The sequence below is a fragment of the Mytilus edulis genome, chromosome 1 (genome assembly GCF_963676685.1).
Source record: "Mytilus edulis chromosome 1, xbMytEdul2.2, whole genome shotgun sequence".
NCBI classification, from domain to species: domain Eukaryota; kingdom Metazoa; phylum Mollusca; class Bivalvia; order Mytilida; family Mytilidae; genus Mytilus; species Mytilus edulis.
Window position 1 is genome coordinate 56,863,728 of NC_092344.1, and position 27,398 is coordinate 56,891,125.

The 27,398-nt window shown below is 31.7% G+C and overlaps 1 protein-coding gene across 2 annotated transcripts; it reads left to right on the top strand.

Moving 5' to 3' along the window:
• The first annotated feature begins 5,168 nt into the window (after positions 1–5,168).
• LOC139514464 (interferon-related developmental regulator 1-like) lies at positions 5,169–27,335 on the top strand. 2 transcript variants are annotated; one of them, XM_071303773.1, is made up of 12 exons: positions 5,169–5,377; positions 6,717–6,830; positions 7,397–7,481; positions 11,504–11,584; positions 12,034–12,229; positions 13,344–13,394; positions 13,779–13,957; positions 14,807–14,915; positions 16,623–16,757; positions 17,909–18,037; positions 23,734–23,823; positions 24,370–27,335. In XM_071303773.1, exons 1-12 carry the CDS (start codon positions 5,353–5,355, stop codon positions 24,460–24,462), a joined length of 1,287 nt encoding a protein of 428 aa, XP_071159874.1. In that variant the 5' UTR covers positions 5,169–5,352; the 3' UTR covers positions 24,463–27,335. The 2 variants fall into 2 exon arrangements, with proteins under 2 accessions (XP_071159874.1, XP_071159880.1); XM_071303779.1 differs by lacking the exons at positions 5,169–5,377; positions 6,717–6,830 and having other exon boundaries at positions 7,397–7,480; positions 11,502–11,584.
• Positions 27,336–27,398: the final 63 nt, after the last annotated feature.

Genomic DNA, 27,398 nt, shown 5'->3' on the forward strand with positions numbered 1-27,398 from the left:
CTGACTTTTGCAGATGTCTTTACTAATCATTTAAGTGGAATTGCATGGGCAATGAAAATCCCCTTTGTCTGTTTATCTTCAGAACACTGCTCATTTACAAGCCCCCAAGGAGCAATTTTTGAAGGCCTTGTGCAAATACTTGAGATCTTTGCACAATCAGTTTCTTTGTTGAATTAATGAGATGAAACATTGAAACCCAATTAAAAAATATGAAAATATGAGCTAACCTGGGAAAAATCATTAAAGCCCTGATTGAATTTTTGTAGGATTGTAAGAAAAATTTACTTCAAGTAAATTTTTGAGAAAATTAAAGGGAGATTATTTAAACATTATTAATTAACTTATATGTGTATATTTTTTTTTACTTCTTCAAGTAAATAAAAATAACTTGTACAAGTAGTACCCCTGACTGATATATGCAAACTTATCCTTGATCACTGATGAAATAAGGTAGAGGCCGGTGTATAGCGACCTAATAAAGTAGCTAACGCCTGTGTCATTTTGTCTCTGGAGTAGTTGTCTCATTGGCAATCATACTACATCTTCTTATTTGAACAATGTACATGTAAAACACTTAACTTGAAAGGATCCTATTTACCAAATATAGTTTTCATACATGTATAACTCATCTTCGCAAGTGAAACAAATAAGAAACCAGGTGCTCCACAGGGCGCAGCTTTATACGACCGCAGAGGTCGAACCCTGAACAGTTGGGGCAAGTATGGACAAAACATTCAAGCATGATACAGCTCTGAATTTGGATTGTGATCAAATTTTTGACATTACATGGATTTTTTTTACACAAAACAAATGCCAAGATTTTACAAATCAATTAAAGATTTCTTCTTCAAACTTTTTAAATCTAAAATTAAATAGTTGACACAGCATAGGTTTCTGACACAGAATGAATGTGGTCTAATGAACTTAAAATAATTTTTTTTGCCTTTGAGCAAATCACTATGCTGTTGAATATTAATCCTCTCAAAAAAATGTTTGAAGAAATTTTCTTTTTATTTATGAAATCTGAAATGAGAAAAATTTAAACCCCCCCCCCCCTTTTTTTTCACATCCCCGTTTCCCTTTTTCAAAACTGATATCAATTCAAATTTCTAATGGAGTTTGCAACAATAACTACTCATTTAAATACATCATAAAATATTAAGATGTAAAAAAACTGCTTGTTATCACTGAATGGTAAAGATTATTTAAATTTATCAGTTGGTAGTAAAAAGTGTATATACATTGTATATTGTATATAACAAAGATTTAAGTTGATTCTGGACAAAGAAAGATAACTCCAATTAAAAAAAATTCTTGCTATTGCACAAATAGGATATTTCTTGCTTACTATTCTGGACAAAGAAAGATAACTCTAATTAAAAAAAAATTTGCTATTTCACAATATTGTTCAATTAGATATTTCTTGCCATTGCACAATACTGTGCAATTGAAAAGACTTGCTATTGCACAATACTTAATATAATAATTTTAGATCCTGATTTGGACCAACTTGAAAACTGGGCCCATAATCAAAAATCTAAGTACATGTTTAGATTCAGCATATCAAAGAGGCCCAAGAATTCAATTTTTGTTAAAATCAAACTTAGTTTAATTTTGGACCCTTTGGACTTTAATGTAGAATTTGAAATTTGAAAACAGGACCAAAAATGAAGAATCTACATACACAGTTAGATTTGGCATACCAAAGAACCCCAAGGATTCAATTTTTGATGAAATCAAACAAAGTTTAATTTTGGACCCTTTGGACCTTAATGTAGACCAATTTGAAAACTGGACCAAAAAAACTTCAATAATCAAGAATCTAAGTACATTTTTAGATTCAACATATCAAAGAACCCAACCGATTCATTTTTTGTCAAAATCAAACTAAGTTTAATTTTGGACCCTTTGGACCTTAATGTAGACCAATTTGAAAACGGGACCAAAAGTTGAGAATCTACATATACAGTTAGATTCGGCATATCAAAGAACCCCAATTATTCAATTTTGATGAAATCAAACAAAGTTTAATTTTGGACCCTTTGGGCCCCTTATTCTGTTGGGACCAAAACTCCCAAAATCAATACCAACCTTCCTTTTATGGTCATAAGCCTTGTGTTTAAATTTCATAGATTTGTATTTACTTATACTAACATTATAGTGCGAAAACCAAGAAAAATGCTTATTTGGGTCCCTTTTTGGCCCCTAATTCCTAATCTGTTGGGTCCTAAACTCCCAAAATCAATACCAACCTTCCTTTTGTGGTCATAAACATTGTGTTTAAATTTCATAGATTTCCATTTACTTAACCTAAGGTTATTGTGCAAAAACCAAGAAAAATGCTTATTTGGGCCCTTTATTGGCCCCTTATTCCTAAACTATTGAAACCAAAACTCCCAAAATCAATCCCAATCTTTCTTTTGTGGTCATAAACCTTGTGTCAAAATTTCATAGATTTCTATTAACTTAAACTAAAGTTATGGTGCGAAAACCAAGAAAATGCTTATTTGGGCCCTTTCTGGCCCCTTATTCCTAAAATGTTGGGACCAAAACTCCCAAAATCAATACCAACCTTCCTTTTATGGTCATAAACCTTGTGTTAAAATTTCATAGATTTCTATTCACTTTTACTAAAGTTAGAGTGCGAAAACTAAAAGTATTCGGACGCCGGACGACGACGACGCCGACGCCAACGTGATAGCAATATACGACGAAATTTTTTTCAAAATTTGCGGTCGTATAACAACTATTCCTGAAGAACAATTAAGCACAATTATTACTATTGGTTCTTATAAATTTGTTGCCAGTAAATTTTGAAGAGTTTTCATAGGCTTGTACATGTAGCTAAAAGATATTAGATTAGAGATGATTTTAAAACAAGAATACACTGAAAATAAAATACTGTATACTCAGAAATTACAGCAAGGCTTTTATTAATGCAATTCATCTGAATGTGCATCTGAATGCAGATTCTTCTGAAAATGCAATAATTAATTTCGCATTTTTGTCCATTTTTAAAATATCTCAATAATAAATGAACCCAATAATTTCTGAACGCAGTTACCAACAACAACAGTTAACTATATAACCCCAATTCTAGTTTTCACGATTATACATTAGTAACTTTTCTCAGTTAATCTATTGTGTGGGTTGCACCAAGTACAAACATTGTACATGACATGTATGTAATAATATTAAACATGTACTTATTTTCAAACATGTATCTCTTTTGACTACAACATATACATGTAAATTTAGAAGCCACTTTACCTCACAGGTACAAAATGTATCCAATCCATAACATATGTTTTCATCTGGACTGAAAGATCTGAAATATTGCGTAAACATCATGAGTATAATGTAAGTACGAAATACAACTTTGACACATCCAAATATTGAAACCTAACTTGTATGCATTTAGAGTAGTAAGCACATGTAAAATGACACATTTTCTGCAGCTCTATAACCATGATAAAATAAAACATATGTATGTGTCATAAATGACTGCAGTTTTCAGTGTATATGTTGGCAACAATTATAATTTTAATTTTGGTCTGTAATGATACATGTACTTATCAAATGGGTTTTTAACCTGTGTATTCATGCATGGTATTGTACATTTCAAATCTTCCATGTAGAGCTGACCAAATATATTCCGACATTCATTCCTTAATCTTATGTAATCAAACAGCTAAAAAATGAGAATGTATATGTACACTGTAACATCATACAATATCTGCATTCATTACCTTACACTTAACTGATGCACTGGAACCTACTGTTGGCCGATGGCCTAAGGTCCTGGCATCAACACGTGTTTCCTTCATCTGAAAAATAAAACTAAACTCAATTAGATAAAAACAACAAAAAAATTCTTAAAATAGCACATTTTAATATTTTACTTTACTTGTAGTCAAACATTTATACAATTAAAATGTCTTTAAAAAGTTTCTTTAGTTAAAAGAATAAATTACTGTACATGAAAAGGATGAACATGATGAAGTTGAACACAATCCATTCGTATTTACAAGTCACTTTGTTGCGGACATAACACAGCTTTCAATGTTTCATTTTCGATCTGTAACTTTTTGTTTTCATTTTGGAGGTTTCGGATATTTCGCTTCATAGATAAATTTGGACTTTTATCTTGTAATTCAACATTATCTAAATTCTTTGATAATTGTTCTGCTCGATCTTCCATTTTACAAATTGCTACGATAAGGTCATCTTTGGTTAATTTTGAAAGTTCTTCAGTACGTGATGAATTGTATGTGAATTCAAAATCATTTTTAATGAAATCTAATGTTTTTGCACAATCTAAATTCTCATTTTCAATATCCTCATCACAAAATTCTACATTATCTGAACTACCAAGTCTTGAAAAATAATCAGGAGAAACTGACCAACCATCATCGACTCTCTGATCGAAATTTGTCTCTGGGGATTCATAACTAAGATACCCGTATGCGTTTTCTAAATGATCGTCCATAATAAAGGATGTGTAATTGCGTGGAGCTTTGGGACTGTATCTTGGCCTCAGAAGTCTTCCGGTTCTTTTTCTTCCAGACTTCCTAGTCATTTTTTCATGAATATAATCACATTCTTCCATCAAAGTTGAGCACTGATTACACGAGTCTATCTCATTTTCCTGACAACACCCACCATTTTCTAGTCTCGACACGTTTCTGTTTTTCTTTTTACCGCGCCTGGTTTTCCTACGACAGATGGTCTCACAAACTTGTGTTTCTGAAAATTCCTGTTGTGAAATATTAGTTATATCCATTTTAGTTTCTTCAATATTATCATATGATAAACACGGATGCATATTTTTCTTTACAAATTTTTACACAGCAGCACTGGCAATCAAAATATTTATGACACAAACGTTGCGAAGACGACTATTTAAGGAAAGGTGTCACGTGAACAATCGTTTCGGAAACGAAAAAAACGTCATGAAACAATTTGAGTCGGAATAACGTTTTAAATAATGAATAACTAAAGAAGATTTTTCAAGCATCAATATGACAAATATACAATAATCATTTTGAAAATTTTTATTTGCTTTAAGAACCAAAAAATAATTTCTTACTGAATCATTTTAAGTAATAAAAATTTTAACATGATTCCATTTCCATCGATTAATCCAGAAAAAACGAGATTTTCAATCTATTTTTAGAATGTGACAGTCTGAAACTTCGTGATTACGTTGACCATGCTGTCTGAGGATAACGTCTTATCTCTTCGAATTACTCTGTTTTATCAAGGAATTTATCTTCAAGATCTTAGTATACGAAAGAGAACAGTTTTAGGGACTAGAAAACATTTTAATTTTATAAGAGACTTAAAATAATAATGCCTAAAGGAGGAAAGAAAAAAGGTAAATTCACCGGTGGACATTTCTGTTGTCTATATAATTTACGGTGAAGGATGTGGATATATATTTTACCAAACACAGTGAAACGTTTTATGTGTAATGAACAGATGGAATTATACTTAGAAAAAAATCTTAAATGAAACTATAAATTCAATATTGGAAGAAAAATATTTCATTCTGTTGCGCAAGTTTTACCGCCATATGTTTTGCGTTCTGACAAATAAACAACCTTGACCATGTTTACATGGTATCAAAAACCTATGCAGTTGATAGACACTAAATATGGGTTTTATTTAATTTTACAGTGTAAACTTATTCAATGACACCTTCCCTGTTGTATATTATATTCTTTATATTTATAGCCCCAGCCCCCTTCTATCTTGTGTAAGTTATATAAAGTTGCATGTCTCATACATGTATGTATTTTCCTGCACATGTACATTTCTGATGTCAAAATTATTATTCCAATATAAATGTGGGTCTCATTGGGGTCTAAGCGTGACGTGGGATTGCCTATTTTTTGTAAGCGTGAAACGTGAACGTCAAATTATTGTGTCAGGAAAACGGGAAATGAGGTCTAGCGGGACCCGGAAAATGAGGTCTAGCGGGACCCGGAAAATGACAAAAAAATGAGAATTGCTTACGTGCATAGTGTAAGCGGGATACGGGAATCTGACAAAACAGTAAGCGGGATCCGGGATCAGAACCCCCCAATGAGACCCCCATAAATGAGGGGGGGTGGGGACAATACCTTTTTGTGACTGTTATTTGAGATCAAATTAAGCTATTAACTGTTTCAACCCACTTTGTTAACTGTTATCAGCATTTTTGCATTTTATGTTTCGAACTGTTTTTGCCAAAATCGAGGTGTTGTTAACATTATTATTGCCCCCCTCTTAAATCACCCTAGTCAATTACAGTCTTAGGGGGGGTAGTGGTCCTGCCCAGCTATTTTGTGGGGCAAATTTTATTTTTTAGGGAATCGCTAGAACTTCTTGAGCAGTCAGTGTGCCCCTATTTAAAAATTTCTAGACTAGCCACTGAATTCTTCTGATTTATTGAATCAACAGGTGTAAATCTTTCACAAAAAAGGGAACTCAAATTGGGCTATATAATATATAGTATAAACTACCGATTTGAGGTTGAAGCCAAATTAACTTATGACAGGTACATGTAATGTGAGATTTGTGTTTGCCTATTATAAATAGTTTATGTTTTAAATCTGTTGCAATTGATATGAATTGCAGCTATTTCATAATGCAAGCATGCTTTATGAAGCTGATTGAAAATGATCTAAACAGTGTATCAATCTGAATTTTAATATTATTGTATTGTTTTGCAGGAGGGAAGAAGGTTTTGGCATCACTACCTCCCAGTGATGAAGAGTATGATACTGGAGATAATTGGAGTACTGCTAGTGTCCTGTCGGATGATATAGGCAGTATATCTGAGGATGGTATGTATAAGACTGGTCAAAGATATAGTTCAGTTTAGAGTTTAATTATGTCTTGGGGTCCATACATGCAGCAAGGATCACACAGTACTTTACCAATGACACAAAATTTTATTGGACATTCATTGAATTTTAAATGATTAGAAACAGCCTCTACTGTATTGTCATGATCATAGATATAGGAAGATGTGGTGTGAGTGCCAATGAGACAACTCTCCATACAAATAACAATTTAAAAAGTAAACCATTATAGACTGAATAGAAGTGGGGAAAAACTAGTCTTCCTTAATCAAGTTTATAAAGTTTCATTTTTTGGTGGATTAAATTTCTGACTATTATTAACAATGATCATTTTTATGCTACTAACCAAATGGTTAATTAGTTAATTGGAAGGAAAGAAAGATAGAATCAAGTGTTTGAATAAGAGTTTTTTCAAGATGTAGATATTTTCCTTTACTTGAAGTTGAACACAAATGTATGTTATTTTTATACAAGATTAATAAAGAAGTGTTAAAATTGACTAAAATGTTTTGTTGAAGCTTTGAAGTAAGGTATTTTGTTTATTATAGGAGAGAATGGAGCTGATGATACTACTGTAGTAGAAAATTTTGAAGATAAATTGAAAGACTGCATTGAAGGAATATCACAAAAAAGGTAACCATGGCAACCTGGTAACATAAGCGTCTTGACACTAACTACATACAAAATAGAATGGGAGTCTATTAAAACAGTGTGTTTTATATAAACAAAAATAAGATGTGGTATGATTGCCAATGAGACAACTCTCCACAAGAGACTTAAATGACACAGAAATTAACAACTATAGGTCATGTCTGTAAAACCAACAAATCTAAATGAAGGTTTAAAGGACCTACTTATGACAAATACTCTTTTTATACGACCGCAAAATTTGAAAAATTTTTCGTCGTATATTGCTATCACGTTGGCGTCGTCGTCTGCGTCGTCGTCGTCGTCCGAATACTTTTAGTTTTCGCACTCTAACTTTAGTAAAAGTGAATGGAAATCTATGAAATTTTAACACAAGGTTTATGACCACAAAAGGAAGGTTGGTATTGATTTTGGGAGTTTTGGTCCCAACATTTTAGAAATTAGGGGCCAAAAAGGGCCCAAATTAGCATTTTCTTGGTTTTCGCACTATAACTTTAGTTTAAGTTAATAGAAATCTATGAAATTTTGACACAAGGTTTATGACCACAAAAGAACGGTTGGGATTGATTTTGGGAGTTTTGGTTTCAACAGTTTAGGAATTAGGGGCCAAAAAAGGGCCCAAATAAGCATTATTCTTGGTTTTCGCACAATAACTTTAGTTTAAGTAAATAGAAATCTATGAAATTTAAACACAAGGTTTATGACCATAAAAGGAAGGTTGGTATTGATTTTGGGAGTTTTGGTCCCAACAGAATAAGGGGCCCAAAGGGTTCAAAATTAAACTTTGTTTGATTTCATCAAAATTGAATAATTGGGGTTCTTTGATATGCCGAATCTAACTCATGACTGTGTATGTAGATTCTTAACTTTTGGTCCCGTTTTCAAATTGGTCTACATTAAGGTCCAAAGGGTCCAAAATTAAACTTAGTTTGATTTTGACAAAAAATGAATCAGTTAGGTTCTTTGATATGCTGAATCTAAAAATGTACTTAGATTCTTGATTATTGGCCCAGTTTTCAAGTTGGTCCAAATCGGGGTCCAAAATTAAACTTTGTTTGATTTCATCAAAAATTGAATAAATGGGGTTCTTTGATATACCAAATCTAACTGTGTATGTAGATTCTTCATTTTTGGTCCTGTTTTCAAATTGGTCTACACTAAAGTCCAAAGGGTCCAAAATTAAACTTAGTCTGATTTTAACAAAAATTGAAATCTTGGGGTTCTTTGATATGCTGAATCCAAAAATGTACTTAGATTTTTTATTATGGGCCCAGTTTTCAAGTTGGTCCAAATCAGGATCTAAAATTATTATATTAAGTATTGTGCAATAGCAAGTCTTTTCAATTGCACAGTATTGCGCAATGGCAAGAAATATCTAATTGCACAATATTGTGAAATAGCAAAATTTTTTTAATTAGAGTTATCTTTCTTTGTCCAGAATAGTAAGCAAGAAATATCTAATTGCAAAATATTGTGCAATAGCAAGATTTTTTTTTAATTGGAGTTATCTTTCTTTGTCCAGAATCAACTTAAATCTTTGTTATATACAATATACAATGTATATTCACTTTTTACTACCAACTGATAAATTAAAATAATCTTTACCATTCAGTGATAACAAGCAGTTTTTAGCTCACCTGGCCCGAAGGGCCAAGTGAGCTTTTCTCATCACTTGGCGTCCGTTGTCCGTCGTCGTCGTCCGTCGTCGTTAACTTTTACAAAAATCTTCTCCTCTGAAACTACTGGGCCAAATCAAACCAAACTTGGCCACAATCATCATTGGGGTATCTAGTTTAAAAAATGTGTGGCGTGACCCGGTCAACCAACCAAGATGGCCGCCACCGCTAAAAATAGAACATAGGGGTAAAATGCAGTTTTTGGCTTATAACTCAAAAACCAAAGCATTTAGAGCAAATCTGACATGGGGTAAAAATGTTTATCAGGTCAAGATCTATCTGCCCTGAAATTTTCAGATGAATCGGTCAATCGGTTGTTGGGTTGCTGCCCCTGAATTGGTAATTTTGAAGAAATTTTGCTGTTTTTGGTTATTATCTTGAATATTATTATAGTTAGAGATAAACTGTAAACAGCAATAATGTTCAGCAAAGTAAGATCTACAAATAAGTCAACATGACCAAAATGGTCAGTTGACCCGTTTAGGAGTTATTGCCCTTTATAGTCAATTTTTAACCATTTTTCGTTAATTAAAGTAATCTTTTACAAAAATCTTCTCCTCTGAAACTACTTGGCCAAATTAATCCAAACTTGGCCACAATCATCTTTGGGGTATCTAGTTTAAAAAATGTGTGGCGTGACCTGGTCAACCAACCAAGATGGCCGTAAAATGCAGTTTTTGGCTTATAACTCAAAAACCAAAGCATTTTGAGGAAATCTGACAGGGGATAAAAATGTTTATCAGGTCAAGATCTATCTGCCCTAAAATTTTCAGATGAATCGGTCAATCGGTTGTTGGGTTGCTGCCCCTGAATTGGTAATTTTGAGGAAATTTTGCTGTTTTTGGTTATTATCTTGAATATTATTATAGATAGAGATAAACTGTAAACAGCAATAATGTTCAGCAAAGTAAGATCTACAAATAAGTCAACATGACCAAAATGGTCAGTTGACCCGTTTAGGAGTTATTGCCCTTTATAGTCAATTTTTAACCATTTTTCGTTAATTAAAGTAATCTTTTACAAAAATCTTCTCCTCTGAAACTACTTGGCCAAATTAATCCAAACTTGGCCACAATCATCTTTGGGGTATCTAGTTTAAAAAATGTGTGGCGTGACCTGGTCAACCAACCAAGATGGCCGCCACCGCTAAAAATAGAACATAGGGGTAAAATGCAGTTTTTGGCTTATCACTCAAAAACCAAAGCATTTTGAGGAAATCTGACAGGGGATAAAAATGTTTATCAGGTCAAGAACTATCTGCCCTGAAATTTTCAGATGAATCGGTCAATCGGTTGTTGGGTTGCTGCCCCTGAATTGGTAATTTTGAAGAAATTTTGCTGTTTTTGGTTATTATCTTGAATATTATTATAGTTAGAGATAAACTGTAAACAGCAATAATGTTCAGCAAAGTAAGATCTACAAATAAGTCAAACATGACCTAAATGGTCAATTGACCCCTTAAGGAGTTATTGCCCTTTATAGTCAATTTTTAACAATTTTCATTAATTTGGTAAATTTATGTAAATTTTTACCAAATATAGTTCTCTGTTACTAATGGGCAAAGTTCATGATAGAAATAATTGTAAGAAGCAAAATCGTTCAGTAAAGTAAGAACTTCAAACACATCACCATCACCAAAATACAATTTTGTCATGAATCCATTTGTGTCCTTTGTTTAATATGCACATAGACCAAGGTGAGCGACACAGGCTCTTTAGAGCCTCTAGTTTTACATCTTAATATTTTATGATGTATTTAAATGAGTAGTTATTGTTGCAAACTCCATTAGAAATTTTAATTGAGATTAGTTTTGGAATAAGGGAAATGGGGATGTAATTAAAAAAATTGGGTTGAATTTTTCTCATTTGAAATTTCATAAATAAAAAAGAAAATTTCTTCAAACTTTTTTGAGAGGATTAATATTCAACAGCATAGTGAATTGCTCTAAGAGAAAACAAAAATTTTAAGTTCATTAGAACACATTCATTCTGTGTCAGAAACCTATGCTGTGTCAACTATTTAATCACAATCCAAATTTAGAGCTGAATCCAGCTTGAATGTTGTGTCCATACTTGCCCCAACCGTTCAGGGTTCAACCTCTGCGGTCGTATAAAGCTACGCCCTGTGGAGCATCTGGTTAACGTTTGTAAACCTCTGTAATAAAGTTAAATTTCACACTAATTTAAATTTACAACTTTCACATCAGTATATTACCTTCGGCTTCATGTTCAACAACGAACAAAACCCTCAATGCAAGAACACCAGTTTGATAATTATGGAATTATCTTCTTCAATTTCTCAAACGCTTATAAATATGTTTTCTATTTTCAGTGGTAAAGGCAGAATATCATGCATTGAAACCATGGCAAAATTGCTATCAAAGAAATATGTTTATGATTTTCTTAGTGACAGGTAGGTTTGATTGAAATAAAAGTTGGAACAGAATTTATGAAGAAGAAGAAATGTCCATTCCTTGCATTGGCTGTGTCCAATTTATCTTGAAATTTGTTTTTGCTACATATTTGCCAAGCAAGTGGCATTTTGTAGAAGGAGTAAAGACTGGTTAGCTTTTAGCTTCATAAACTAGCAAGTTTAAAATCCAGCTATGCTTGTTGGTCTAGTACAAAACAAGGTTCGTCATATTAACATGTTCTTTATATCCTAAATATGCATTCAATTTGCCACTGGACAGTAAGCATCTACCCATCCATCCCACACCATTTTAAATGGAACTGTTCTAATATGAACACATAACTTTGATTCACAGAATATTAAGTACAAGTAGTTGTAGGACAAATTTCAAAAAGATTAAAAAAATTTGATTGGTCCAGTTGATATCATGTGATGAAATTATATTGCAGGAAAGTGACTGTTTCTGACGGTTTGTTAAGATGTTTAAAGAAAGGAAACGGCGATGAGCAAGCAGCCTCAGCTAAATGTTTAAGTCTACTATGTGTTCAGTTAGGGAATGAAATAGAAGATGACTTTAAAGAAGTACATAGTTTGCTTTTGACAATTCTGGCAGATAATACTGCTCCTGTTAAAGCAAGGTCGGAAGTAAGTTTATTAACAATTGAGAGGTTTACAAAAAATGGAAATTTTTACTGTACAGCAACAAAAGTACTACTGTGGATTCATTATTACTCGTTGGACACCAATTTTCATGGATTTTGTGGGTACAGGGGAACCATGAATTTGAAAAATGTTCAATAATTCCACATTTTCTTAAGGCGTGAATGCAGACTTTGCCAAAACCACAAAATTAAATATCGATGAACATGCAAGTTTTCCTCAATCCACGAAAAATTGATACCCACGAAAATCCACAGTATCGTGTTGTATATTTCTGAAGGCAGCAGTGTATGGTTAATATCCATACTATTTAGAAAAAAATACACAAGGAAAGAATTATTTTGACTAGAGTTAGAAATATTTACCTTTCTGCAGGATTGGAAAAAGTTCAATTAGGGCTTATAGGAGTTTGTCCAATGGGAGGGAAGAACAGGTATCTACATGTACATATATATATAGATCCAACTTTGCGTAGGAAGTTTCTGCTTTTAACCCAATATAAAAAAGAAGATGTGGTATGATTGACAATGAGACAACTATCCACAAAAGACCAAAATGACACAGACATTAACAACTATAGGTCACTGTACGGCCTTCAACAATGAGCAAAGCCCATACCGCATAGTCAGCTATAATAGGTCCCGATAAGACAATGTAAAACAATTCAAACGAGAAAACTAATGGCCTTATTTATATAAAAAAAAATGAACGAAAAACAAATATGTAACACATAAACAAATGACAACCACTGAATTACAGGCTCCTGACTTGGGACAGGCACATACATAAATAATGTGGCGGGGTTAAACATGTTAGCGGGATCCCAACCCTCCCCCTAACCTGGGACAGTGGTATAACAGTACAACATAAGAAAGCAATTCGAATTTGCTGACATAGATCTGACATATGCTCTTAACTTTCTGTTCCGGTAACTATTACATCAGCCAATGAAATTTCAGCTTTCGAAATTTTGAAGGTGTTTAATCTGAAAAAAATAGAGGATCCCAAAATGACCTTTCAGATCCTTGCAATTGTAAGCAAAGCTTGGACACAGAAGTGACAGTTATAAATTATTCTAATTATTCTCATTTATTTTCAGTGTGCTGCAACCTTAGCTATGAGCAATTTTCTTGCCTGTACAGATATATCTGTAAGTAAATGTTATTTATTTCCAACCTATGATAAAATAGAAAATAGAAACGGAGAATGTGTCGAAGCGACAACAACCCAACCATAGAGTAGAGTTTATGATGAACAACACCATTTACATATAAAATTGTGGTGCTTGCATAGAAAAAATAGAATTTTGCTTTCTTTCATCTAAAATCTTTAAATATTCATAATATTTCAAGGATATTAATTACTGTTTAAAACTTGCTCATTATGAACATTTTCCTGGAATTGTAATACTTCATTTTTTGAATGGCTGTTTTATTTCCATTTTTCCCCCCATGTTTAGGATTACGATGATTAGGGTTCTTTTCTTTGCTATCCATATTTATAGTTTCTCTTATAACTACATATTTTCTTCTAGGTTGTTGATAATACGATGTTGGCATTAGAGAATATATTTAAAGGATCTTACAGAAAGGGAGACAAATCAGTTCCCAGTCATCCACAACAAATTAGTAGACTACATGCCGATGCCTTGTCAGCCTGGAGTTTGTTGATCTCTATAGCGCCTACGTTTTCTGTCCAGAAGAAAATTGAAATGTAAGTGTCATTATTGTTATCCTGATTCAGAGTAATTTCTCACAATTCAATTGTATTGGCTGATATTGTCCTTATAAATTTCAGTGCAATTTTTTCATTTTCTATTTTTATATAGGCAATTCGAATTATCTCCCTTATACCTTTGACTTAATGGAAAAAAACCACTCTCAATATGAAACAAAACAAAAGTGAGACATGTTTGATATATTTTTGGAAATAAGTTTTGACATTGCCCAATACAGAATTTATCATGAAAAAACAAAACAATAAATAAGTGGTGTGATAACAAAATCAGGATAAATTTGTTATACAGTGTGCAATTGTCCTGATACAGAATTTCTTTAATAAATTTCATAACAAGTTTGGCTTTGCCTCATCACCCAATATAATTTTATTGACTGGATAAATTCACTGTAACTGATAATATTATTTACAAAAAAGCAGATTGGATTTTTTGTTTGCACCTTTACATACATTTTACACAGTTAGTGAAAAGTGTAGAAAATATATTATAAATTGGGAATTCTTGAAACTTTTTTTTGTTAATTTTATTTAGAGACGTATTCACAGTAATAATTTATATGAACAGCAAAATCCATATATTGAAGAACAGAATTAAAATTAATACTAAAAGCTGTGTAAATGAAAATGAATGACCCTTTGATCATTTACAACTACAATAGAAACGATCTTTTGGTCTATTAGAGAGTCAGATTTAAATTTTAAGACACCTCTTCACAACGAAAATATGCTTGTAAGAACACATTACTCCGTTTGATGTTTAATATATATTTTGTGCCAGAGCATTGAATATATAATGATGAAATGATGAATATTTTATTATTTCAGGCATTTAAGTCGGTTGTCTGATTTATTAGAAAGTGCTGATGTGGAGTTGAGGATAGTAGCTGGAGAGACTATTGCCTTGTTGTATGAGCTTGCTAGAGAAGAAGATGAGGTACCTACTGATTTCTTTTTGATTTTAAAAAAAAATTCTTAAAAATATAACTTCAGTCTGTTTCACCAAAATATGAATTCACAGTATTGTCATGCGAGTTTAATTCAGCAATGATAACCTTGAGTCAATATTATTTCTGTTTGATGCAGAATTTTTATATCCACTCTTCTTGATAATAAAACAGGTTGTAAAAAAGAAAATTGTTAATATAAAGACATTATCTTTACTAAAAGATGCCAAGAAGTCGCTGTACAATTGGGCAAGCAACAAACAAAGAGTTCTTAAATTTCGCAGGAAGTACATCGACTAAGCATGCACAAAAGTGTATAAGATACGAGTAGATAACAGTGTGGGAATTGTGTTATTTTTGCAAAAATTGGTGTTTTCTGGGGGGGGGGAATTGTATTCAAAGACAAATGGGCCACAGACCTCAATTAAATTCTCTATTAGGCCTAAAAAAAAAAGATATGTGTTTCCGGTAACATCATTTTGAAAAATAGGGTCTGTAGGTCGAAATTCTTTTTTTTTTTTCTTTTTTTTGACATCGTAAATGAAATCCGGAAAATTATCATGGTTTTTCCAAGTCCGGATCCGTAATTAGTTTCAAAAACCGGAAGTGTGCCATTTGCAATGTTTTTGAAGCACTTGCTGTGCAAATTTCTTGGATTTTAACCTATTTGGAATACCTTTTGACATTAATAAAATGTTTTACTGGCTTTCTATGCAAGTAGAAGCAAGAGAGAAAAAATATTATGTCATCTATCAGAAGCCTGTGTCAAAAACGGGGTCGGTTGATACAATTTTTTTTAATTTTTTTTTGAAGATCCAATAAAAAAGTTAGGGTCGGTAGGGTTACCGGAAACATCGATCTTTTTTTTCTTGGCCTTAGTTCTTTATAATGTTTCGTTTCATTAAAAAAATTGCACCTAATCTTTTTGTTAAATTTTTTGTGTGTGTAAAGTACAGTTCTAGTCCAAAAATATATCCAACATTCAGAAAGATTGCTCTTCTGTATTTTACAAATTTAGCCAACACACATCCATACCCCTATGGACAAGTCAAAAGATGTTCCGAAAACTGTAAATATCACCTTTTTGCACCTGGCCTTATCACTCTTTCCATTCAAAATCAGTTAGAATAAAACAACTCAAAATCCAAAAGTTTATTTAAGCTCTCTTCTTTCATTTCCACCCCAGAAAAGCTAAGAAATGTTTGAGAAAGGGAAAGAAAAAAAATAAAGAAAAAATACACTATAATTAAAGGGAACTATATTCGTGGACAAGTAAAGCGGGATCATTAATTGTGGTCTTGGGCCATGTAGGAAGTACAAAACACTACTTTAATGCGTCTTATCACAAATATTTCTGACTTTTTATGGTTTCAAAGGGGATATGGCTCAATGAAATAGGTCTAGTCCTTTTATAGTCATGATAGTACTATAGATGTTTTTCATGCTTTCAGTCAAAAGTTATTGTCTCTTTTTAATATAGATATTTGACTGTTGTTAAAGTCATGACTGTTCATTGTTGTATTTATTCAGATATTTTAAAATATCAACATGCTCAGAATCACAGATTCAGTAAAAAGACTTGAAAATCATTTTTTTTTTTGAAATTTGGACATATATGGAGGTTTTTTTCATACAAATTATACTTTAATATTTATAAATATACAAAGAAAGAATTCAGCATTGATATTTTATTTCAGGAATACGAAGGAGAGGATATTTGTACTCTCTGTGCAACTCTGAAGAATTTAGCTACAGATTCACACAAATACAGAGCAAAGAAAGACAGAAAAATGCAGCGTTCAAGCTTTAGAGATGTGTTACGAGCTGTTGAGGTATGCAGTTGTTTATAATATAAAAAGAAGATGTGGTATGATTGCCAATGAGAAAACTCCACAAGAGACCAAAATGACACAGAAATTAACAACTATAGGTCATCGTGCAGCCTTCAACAATGAGCAAAGCCAATACAGCATAGTCAGCTATAAAAGGCCCTGAAATGACAATGTAAAACAAATCAAACGAGAAAACTAACGGCCTTATTTATGTACAATAAATGAACGAAAAAACAAATATATAACACATTAACAAAGGACAACCACTGAATTACAGGCTCCTGACTTGGGACAGGCACACACATACATACATTGTCATAGATTGAGAACTAAAAGCTAACAAAAGATATAGAGTCCTGGGCTTGAAATATATGCCTGTTAATACTAAAAATGTTGGGTTTTTTTTGTTGTTAAATAAAAGTGAACTTACAGAAATTTGATTAATCACATCCAAACAAAAAAAATATGAAAAAACTCAACACATATTTATAGATTATTATTGGTTATCTTAACAAGATTGATTTTCTCGCTTGAGCCTGTCACGACGAAAGCAAGAAAAACAATAGAGTTGAGATGACCAATGATAATCTGTTTATCACTATTTTATGACGACATTTTCAATTTGTTTAGCAATGCCACATCGCTCCTTAGTTTCTAGCGACAATTTTCCATCTCAAGCGAGTAGCATGATATGAAAAATTATCACAAAAAAAGATCAAAGGTAAAATGCAAAAAATAGCAATAATAGCTAGTACTAACTGATATGCAATTAAACATACATGGTTCAGAGGGAAGGAACATATATTGTATCTATTTTTGAAGTTCACATCTAAATATTTTGCTAAAGTTTAAATTTAGACTTGGAATGTAAAACGATAATCCTTCTTTCTGTAATTTTAAGGAGGTAGACCTAGGTTAAGGGAAATAACTCTTAAAATCATCAGTACGTTTGTGTCAGCCATTTTCATAAATATGTTCTAAGCTTCTTGGATACATAGATTATTTTCAATCTGTTTCAGGTAAATGCTTAAAATTCATTGAGGAAACTTGACTTTTACAAACACATAACTGATTTAAAGAGTTATCTCCCTGTACCAAGGTCTACCCCCTTAAATTAGAACACACAACTATTATTGAAACTTGTTTTGCAGGAAGGCGATGAACCTGATCTAGCTGTAAAATTTGGTAAAGAATGTGTAATGATAGATTCATGGTCAAAGAGGGAGCAATATGATAGTTTATGTCAGGCACTCACTTCAGGTGTAAATCATCATTTACAGGTAAATAGTAATCGAAACTGGATGTGTTTACACACAAAAGGATAACGGGAATTACAAAACATATTTGACAAAACAACAAACCATACTCCTCCCCCTAAAAAAATATGGCTAAACTATATATAGATTCAAAATGTATGTGTGGGGATAAATCAATTGAACTTGTGCATAAACCACCACCTTTACCTATCAAGACCATATGCCTGAAGGTATTTTTTTATAACTGCACATTCTGGTGAAATATACATAAGCTAAACAGGTACCAATAAAAACCATAGAAAATCAAGAGGTTGAAAAAACATTTTATAAAAAATGGACAAGTTTTCTCTGACAGCTATTGCACCTCTTGAAATTGTAAAAAAAATTAATAAAATTGAAATTTAAACTGTCCTCCCATGTGCAGAAATCATTGAAAATATGTTTTTTTTATGCCCCACCTACGATAGTAGAGGGGCATTATGTTTTCTGGTCTGTGCCTCTGTTCGTCCGTCCGTTCGCTTCAGGTTAAGTTTTTGGTCAAGGTAGTTTTTGAAGAAGTTGAAGTCCAATCAACTTGAAACTTAGTACACATGTTCCCCATGATATGATCTTTCTAATTTTAATGCCAAATTATAGTTTTGACCCCAATTTCATGGTCCACTGAACATAGAAAATGATAGTGCAAAGTTCAGGTTAAAGTTTTTGGTCAAGGTAGTTTTTGATGAAGTTAAAGTTACATCAACTTGAAACTTAGTACACATGTTCCCTATGATATGATCTTTCTAATTATAATTCCAAAATATAATTTTGACCCCAGTTTCACGGTCCACTGAACATAGAAAATGATAGCGCGAGTGGGGCATCCGTGTAATATGGACACATTCTTGTTAGATGATGTATTTTATATGCATTGTACCACACTTCTTTCTGTTTCAAAGAAACAAACTATTCCCTTATTTTAAATGCTGCATGATTTTGTCTTAAATGCTTGGACTAAATAACAGAGGATTCAGATGTACATTAAAGGGAAACTTCGCAAAAAAATCAAAAATTGATATTATGTTCATTCTGTATAAAAATGTTCAAATTCATAGATATTAAAGTTTTATTCCGCTAGATAAGCGATCACCATCGATTTTAAATTTAGAGTATCAATTCTCCGAGATCCGCCATCTTGTCTTCTTTCCCGATGAATAAAAACGATATGTCTATAAACCACAAAGAAACAAAACTACAGTAACCGATGTAGTCGTAATTGCGTGTCGATATCTTGTCAATCGTACGGTTGTTTAATACGACTAACTAACTTGATACGGAAAATATTCTTACTTTTTTTAAATTACCATGGTCTGTTGTTTTTAAACTGTTGATATTGGAATTAGGTGAAAAGTCAAAGTTGAAATCATAAATAAGTGTTCCGTGAAAATTGTTTTCGAAAATCTAATTTGTTCATAATTCTTTAAAGTAATAAACTTTTTTCAAATATATTTTGATCTTCCCTTATCTGATCACCAGCATGGCTAAAGGTATTACTTCCAAAGGTATTGTGAGGGGTGTGAGGTGACACGTCCAGGTATTCAAGCGATTTCCTGTCGGGCTTGCAAGTTCATGCATCGTTTCACTTCTGCAGGTATTGATCAGTGTACACGGCTGATAACTTATAACTTATAACTTTCCATTTTGAACTGTCAGATGTATAATATACAACTCTGTCTTACTTGTCATTACTAAACTCATACGCTTGTTTATAAATAACATTTCTGGTGTAAAGAATATAATTCATAATATATAATAATACAGAAAAAATAAGATTTGATGAAATTAAAATCTATTTAAATATTTTTTCCAAGGGTGAATTTGGGAAAATGTAATATATAGTCATTGTCAATAGTGAAGGACAGATTGGAACAGACCAGAAATATTGATTTAAAAAAATGTACGCACTTGCCGACGATTCGTTTATACGACTGGATATAAAGTTACGGAACTATAGCGCAATTTAAAATATATACGTGTATACATTGAGCATAAGAAAAAAACATATATTTTGAATAAATAGGGGTAAAAGTGTTGTAAATAGACTAGTCCACGTATGCCAACAGTATGTAATCATCGAATGTCGATAGACTACAGTTGTATACCAAAAGAAGAAGAGAACCAATTTGATTTAAATACAGGTCGATGTATAACTTTTGCTTTGGTTCATTGAAGCTGTGGACTTGGAAAATCACAGATTTATATTTCAATAAGATTGTTCTCAAACAAAGGAAGGAATTCGTCATCACAATTGTTATATATGCCACTGGACGAACACTAATTATCCCCAGGGGATGTGAATATTTTGCTGGGAAACTTTTGAGTATCAAAGTTTCAAATTAATTTCGGGATTTATTTTCTTTCTTGGTATTCAATAACCGAAAAAAGAATAAATTACTTGTTCGCTAAATAGGGATATTCTTGTCAGATAAAAGAATTTTAGTTATATTTAAAAAATAGGGAAATATGACATTAAATTGGTTCTGTCTTTTTTTAAACATCGTTAAAACGATGTGTGTCTAAGGTGAACGCCACAAGAACCCTGTAATACTAGTACGAGAGTATAGCATGTAAACATTCCTTCTCAATAATATGGTTGTATTGGAAAACTTTTCATACAGATTGACAACTCATTGTCCGATATGCATGTAATATTTGCCACATGACGCCCATAGTCCTTTCTACCATCATCACCTTATTCCTTGATATTGCTGTAAACATCGATGGTTCGGTAAACGGAAAAAAAGTCACAGGAAAAAAAGTCACAAAATTACTAGGAAAAAAAGTCACAGGAAAAAAAGTCACAAGAAAAAAAGTCATAAGAGATATAAAACAAAAATAATTACAACAAGAATGTGTCCAAAGTACACGGATGCCCCACTCGCACTATAATTTTCCATGTTCAATGGACCGTGAAATTGGGTAAAAAGTCTAATGTGGCATTAAAATTAGAAAGATCATACCATTATGGCATAGGGAACATGTGTACTAAGTTTCAAGTTGATTGGACTTCAACATCATCAAAAACTACCTTGACCAAAAACTTTAACCTGAAACTAACACTTTCGTTTTCTATGTTCAGTGGACCGTGAAATTGGAAAGATCATATCAAAAGGAACATGTGTACTAAGTTTCAAGTTGATTGGACTTCAGCTTCATCAAAAACTATACCTTGACCAAAAACTTTAACCTGAAGCGGGACAGACGGACGAACGAACGAACGAACAGACAGACATACGAACAAACGGACGCACATACCAGAAAACATAATGCCCCTCTACTATCGTAGATAACAAATCCTTGAAAACATGCATGTATCAATAGTACACCAGCATGTACACGTTTCATTTTAATGTTTTGCGATTTATATCTAAATTTCCAAAGCCAGTCGTATAAAATGAATTAAAAAATGTCCATTTCCATACAAAATATTTATTGGGAATGTTTTCCAATATATTTATATATATGTCATGTATGTGCGACCATATGACCATTTCCATAAAAAAAAATTATTTGGAAAGTTTCTCCTATTCATACATGTATGTGCAGACCATATGACTATTTCATACAAAAATTATATATTGTGACTTTTTTTCCTGTGACTTTTTTTCCTGTGACCTTTTTTCCTGTGACTTTTTTTCCATGACTTTTTTTCCGTGACTTTTTTTCCTGTGACTTTTTTTCCTACATTCGATGGTTCACACCCAAGCAAAATGGGAGTAATGAACCTTCAGAGCTTCTCCGTGTTATACACTTGTGAAATATATAGACGAAATTTCTGTATTGAAATGAATCTACATCTCACAAACAGGATTTTCAAATAACGATTTTGAGTAATCACCTTACAAACCAATATAAAAGTATGGCAAGATATAACCATGAAGGAATTTAGTTTTTGTCAGAACTCATCACTATATCATAAACGTATACGTATATATATGCATACAGTTTCAAATATCAAGAACAAGCGTTCGATGTCGATAGTCTGTTCTCTAACTGTTCAGAGTTAGACATGTCACTTGTTCATTCTTGGAAGCCTTCATATTCCCCGTCTAACGATGGGAACTCTTTCTGATTGTGTTGACTATAAATGCTTGTATGGTAATTCTGTCGTTTATCTGTACAAGCGGTTGCATTTCCTCTCCTTTCCCAACAAACAAACGAACGAAACGCAACTAGTCTGATTTCTCTGGAGCTCATCCTCAATGGCTCTTATACGTCAGGAAACTTACATGTATACTAATAATGATTGTTTCATGAACAACGATGTATGAACGAACTATTATAAATTCGTCAATATCTGTAATGCATGACTAAAGTATAACTTTTATTACAACTACTGTATTACTTATTTGGATTAATGACGGCTATCATGTTCAACATTGCACAACTATTATCATAGAATTTTTAAAAAAATCCTCAAAAGATATAATGCCTTAGCTTAGATAATTAGTATTCTTTTCACAAAAAGTTCGTGTAAATGATTGTCAAATGAATTTAATTATGTAAGAATAAAATGTTAAAAAGAAACTAAAAAAAAATTATGCATGTTGTATGTTGTATTTTTTTGTCAATTAAAAACTTTAAAATTGCAATAGTTTTATTAGCATTTAAACACAGCCAGATTTGAATACAAGTTAAGAAATTCCGGTAAAGTCAATGATATCAAACAGATGTACAATGGTATATCAAATTGGGTAATATTGCATTTAGTTTTTATTAAAGATTAAAACTACTATTTTTTGCTTCATATTTGAATCTTTACGCCAATTGCCGCTAAGAAAGTAATCAAAAATTGTTTCCTTTTATTTTTATACACTTTCGGAATTACGAATCTGAATTTTATTTTCAATTAATTTACACAATTTAATTATTGTATCTTTATTCTCATCGTGTATTTAATCTTAGTGTATTAACATCATGACAGCATATACTCTAATCCTTTCTATTTATCCTTTCCAAATAACAACATTTATACCTGTGTACGCTTGAACTCACACCTGCTGCTAAATAGCTACAAAGTAAACGAATTGACCTCAAGCCGAGAAATATACAGTGACCTTTACAAAATAATATACACACTCTGCTCACACATTAGTTGCATTGAAATGATTATCAAAACAATAACGGTAAATAGAACTGAAATATTTTCAGTTCAATATCAGTAAAAATGTTCAATAAATATTTTATGAAAAAAATCTCAACAATAATTAATTAAATTTATTCAAAAACATTTACTAGAGATAATTTTATAGGAGTTTAATTCAATCAATACAAAACGGTATATATATGCATATTCACTTTCGTTCATTCTTATATTGTGGTTTATAACTTCGACCATTCGTCAGCTGTGCGCTTTTAATTACGTATATTGTCGATAAGCTATAAGAGTTAAACAGATTTTATTTTTTCCCAGAATTCAATAAATCGGGCTAATACGTCACGACCCACTCGAGAATTCAACCAAAAAAGTTACAAATACTTGATTTTCTCCGTTATTAGAAGGAACATAAATTTAAAACTTTGCAAATGTGTTTTTTATGTTAAGATGAACATAATTAGATGATAAGTAAAAAATCGCGGAATTTCCCTTTAAGTAAGCAAGCAGCCAGATTTGGATCCTCTTAAAAAAATTAAGTTGGTTGTTAAAAATTCAAATTTTAACACTATTGTTATTATTACAGGAGAACCCTGCGATACGAGAGATATTTGGTCTTGGACCTCCCATTCCTGTTGGAAATGTACCTCCTCAGAAAGTATCAAAATGGGAAAGGGTAGGTATATTGTTAAATTTTTCTCTGTGAAAACACCTTGTTTGGGCATATAAATACAGGGTGTCCCTGTCGCTGTCTATCAGGTCTTTCCAATTCACATGTGCATTTCTTGCCAGATTTTTATTAAACTTGTATCATAGATTTATAAAAGCAATGTCTCTGACAAGTTCTAAATAATGTCTGTACCAAGCAACTATTTTAAAAGATATATATGCCCCTTGGAAACTTGCATTGTTAGCATTCTGGCATAATTCTTGTCAAATCATTATAAAACTTATACCATAGGTTTATACAGCCTTTACACTTAACTTTTGAGATCACAAGCCAGAAGCTCAACTGTTTGAAATTTTTTTTAGTTGGAATCCGTTGGCTTGTAGAGAAGAATTTTACAAGCCAATGCTGTAGGACTTGTGGTTAAGCGTGAAGACTGTACATAAGCCAAATCTTGGATAAGTTCAAAAATCAGTGACAATCAACTACATTTAAACAAAGTTTCCCCTTGGAAATATTTATATGGTAAAATAATATTTTTAATTTTAATTACAGACACATTATAATGCTGCATTGTTTAAGGCAAGGACAAAAGCACGATCAAAACACAGAGATAAAAGATCTGTTGTGATGAACGGTGGTGATTGACGAATGCAGAACGCTAGTACTCTTAATGACTGGGAATTGTGATGCTGCTTCATATGTGTGAATAGTTTCATTGTTAATTTATAGGCCATAATATAATGGCGTGCTTCATATGACAAAGACGTGTGATGCCTATTCATTGTGTGACTGATTTCATCATCTATATTTATAAAGGCATTTGTTGTACAATTTATTTTGTATGCAGTGTACTTGTATACGTGTATAGTTCTGTTATTTTTCTATCTAAGAGAAAGGTCAAATTTTAAACTGTTAAAGTGCTGAACAATATTTTTAATGTGAGTTAGTGTATTAATAAATAATTGTTTTGTTGTAAACTCTGATTTAAATTATTTTTTTCTAGTGAAGAACAAATGTTTTTTTCTATTTTAAAATTCACAAGCAAATTCGTTGTTTTTTGAAGGAATAGATATAACCAATACGACATGTACTATTTGAAGTCTTGCAACACCAATTCCAGGAATAACCAATACTACATGTACTATTTGAATTTGCAACATCAATTTCAGGCTGTTAAAACTAAATCCAAATTTGATCAAAATAAAAATGATTCTTTTAAGAATGTCTTGAAAGAAAACTTTCACCAATATATTAATTTTGATATCACTTCTTCAAAAAATTTAAATTGAACTTGGAACAGACTCTAATATGTAGCTTTTTTGTTGATTTTTTATTGCTGAATAGCAGTAATGGGTTGAATATTCCTTTAAACGTTTATTTGTCAGAAAATTGTTATTTGCAAGGATCAAATTAACTTGTCAGCATGGTCAATGGTTATCAAATATTTTACTACAAATGCATTTTCACCACATGGCCAGTCGATTGTACATCACTTACGACTACCAGTCGGGTATAGTTTGAATCACCCTGTATGTGCTGTAGTGTTGATCATAATCTCAATTAAGGGGGTACCCAACACTTAGATTTAGCTTGTTTAATTTTGACAGGATATTTACTTTGACGTGTTGACCAAAAAACAAAAAAAATTAAAGAATTGAAATGAATTATGAATGGAAATGGAAACTGTCTCAAAGAAACAACAACTTGAAAAAAGAGTAGAAAACAGCCGACGGCTACCAATGGGTTGATATTAAACACAGTTTACAGGAATTGTTTCTTTGGATATAAACAGCAGTTTGACAAACACTAATTTTGATCATTGTGAATCATTATAGTATGCAATTAAAATGATTTTCAAAGAGTTAACTCCCTTAGGTGTTCTGTACCCCCCTTAATTAGTTAACAAGAATACCTCTATCAGAGTTTTGTTAAATGTTTATACCATGACCTGTGATATGTTTTAGAAGTGTGTACATTTTGATCATTTTAGTCGTAAGAACATTTATTCTTGCATAATGAAAGGTTAAACATATATTATTTACAAATGTCCAATCAAACCTATTTATGCATGAGAATTATTGAGTTATATGTGTATATATGTTGCTTTATTTGTATAATCATTGATTTTCTTGAAGAAAGTGTATTTCTTGTAGGAGTTTTAAAAAAGAGAAATACATTTTCAATTTGTAATTCATATTTAATTGATGCCCAGTTGATTCTTTACTTTTAGTTTAAAAGACATTTTGTTATGAAAGTCTCATTGCTTTGTTTCAATTTTTATGCCTTGCATTCAGTATTAGACGGGCATAACTATTTCGGGTCTTTCATACCTCAGTTCATATGGTGTTTTTTTTTCCATCATAAAACTTTCTTTCTGGTAGGTTTTTTTTTGTTTCAAGAAAGTTTGTGGTCATATAAAATTTAAACTACTTTCTGCACATTTTGAAATGATTTTAAATATGTATGACAGATTGGCTTTTCTCCCTTGATTTCACATAGTTTACTGAACATGGAAATTATCAAACAATTAAGTATTATTATTTAAGGAATTAGAAAGTGAACTCTTGCACTTTTTAAAAAAGAAATTTGAATTTTATTTTAGCAAAAAAAAAAAAAGATAGTTTTGTCTTCTTACTCATGTTGATTTAAATTAATTTATCAGTTGGAAGTAAGCACATACTTCTCGAGTTGATGGGAAATAAATATGGGGAAAAAAATGCAAAATTTTTTTTTATCAATATTTCTATGATACCAATTTTGATTAGAACATTTCAGTTCATATGCTTTGTCAATGCAAAGAAATATTGAAAAAAAAAAAAAAAAATTGCATTTTTTCCCCATATTTATGAACTGAAATTTTCTAATCAAAATTGGTATCATTAAGGTTTTGGTTGTTTTTACAGTCAGATGCAAACATGTTAAATATTTTTAAAGAATTTGAATTTTCCAATATTTCATGTGTTATGTTTATTTCATGAATATATATAGCATAATTTACATGCTGAATTGCATTCGAGATTCAATGACTAGGTTATTATGAATTTGAGATCTCAAATGAATTTTACTATTTCAATAATTTAGATTTATGTATAGATAGAATTTTCAGGGCATTTATTATTTATTTGACAAGCAGTTTTCTGATTAGTCTAATAGATTTGAAACAATTTCTACATTCTTATCAGTCATACATTTGACTTTAATAATTAATTTCAATAATTCTCTCAACTATGTTGTTTATATTGTTATGTAGAATTACATGAACCATGCAGGAACTTACTTTAAAAAAAAACAGGTTTAAAGAATATACAAATACACCATCAATTCAAAACTTAAAATTAAAACCATTTGTAGATTTTGTTATGATTTATTTCCACATTTTTGCCAGATTTGAAGAATGTGCAATGATGTAACTATGACAACCATTGTTTTAGATATATTTTTTTCACAATTGTATGTTTGAAAAAGAACCTTATTTTGAAAAACATGCTTTTTGACAAAATAAACATTTCAGCAGATAATGATTTGATTTATTTGACACCCCATAGTTGTAATAGTTTTCTGCAGATTTTCAATGTTGCAAC

Bases quoted from the DNA above. Each gene is read 5' to 3' on its own strand.
- LOC139514464 (XM_071303773.1), top strand. From the start codon at position 5,353: ATGCCTAAAGGAGGAAAGAAAAAAG. The intron at 18,038-23,733 runs GTAAATAGTAAT...TTATTATTACAG, and splicing joins GTGTAAATCATCATTTACAG to GAGAACCCTGCGATACGAGA. The intron at 23,824-24,369 runs GTAGGTATATTG...TTTTAATTACAG, and splicing joins AAGTATCAAAATGGGAAAGG to ACACATTATAATGCTGCATT.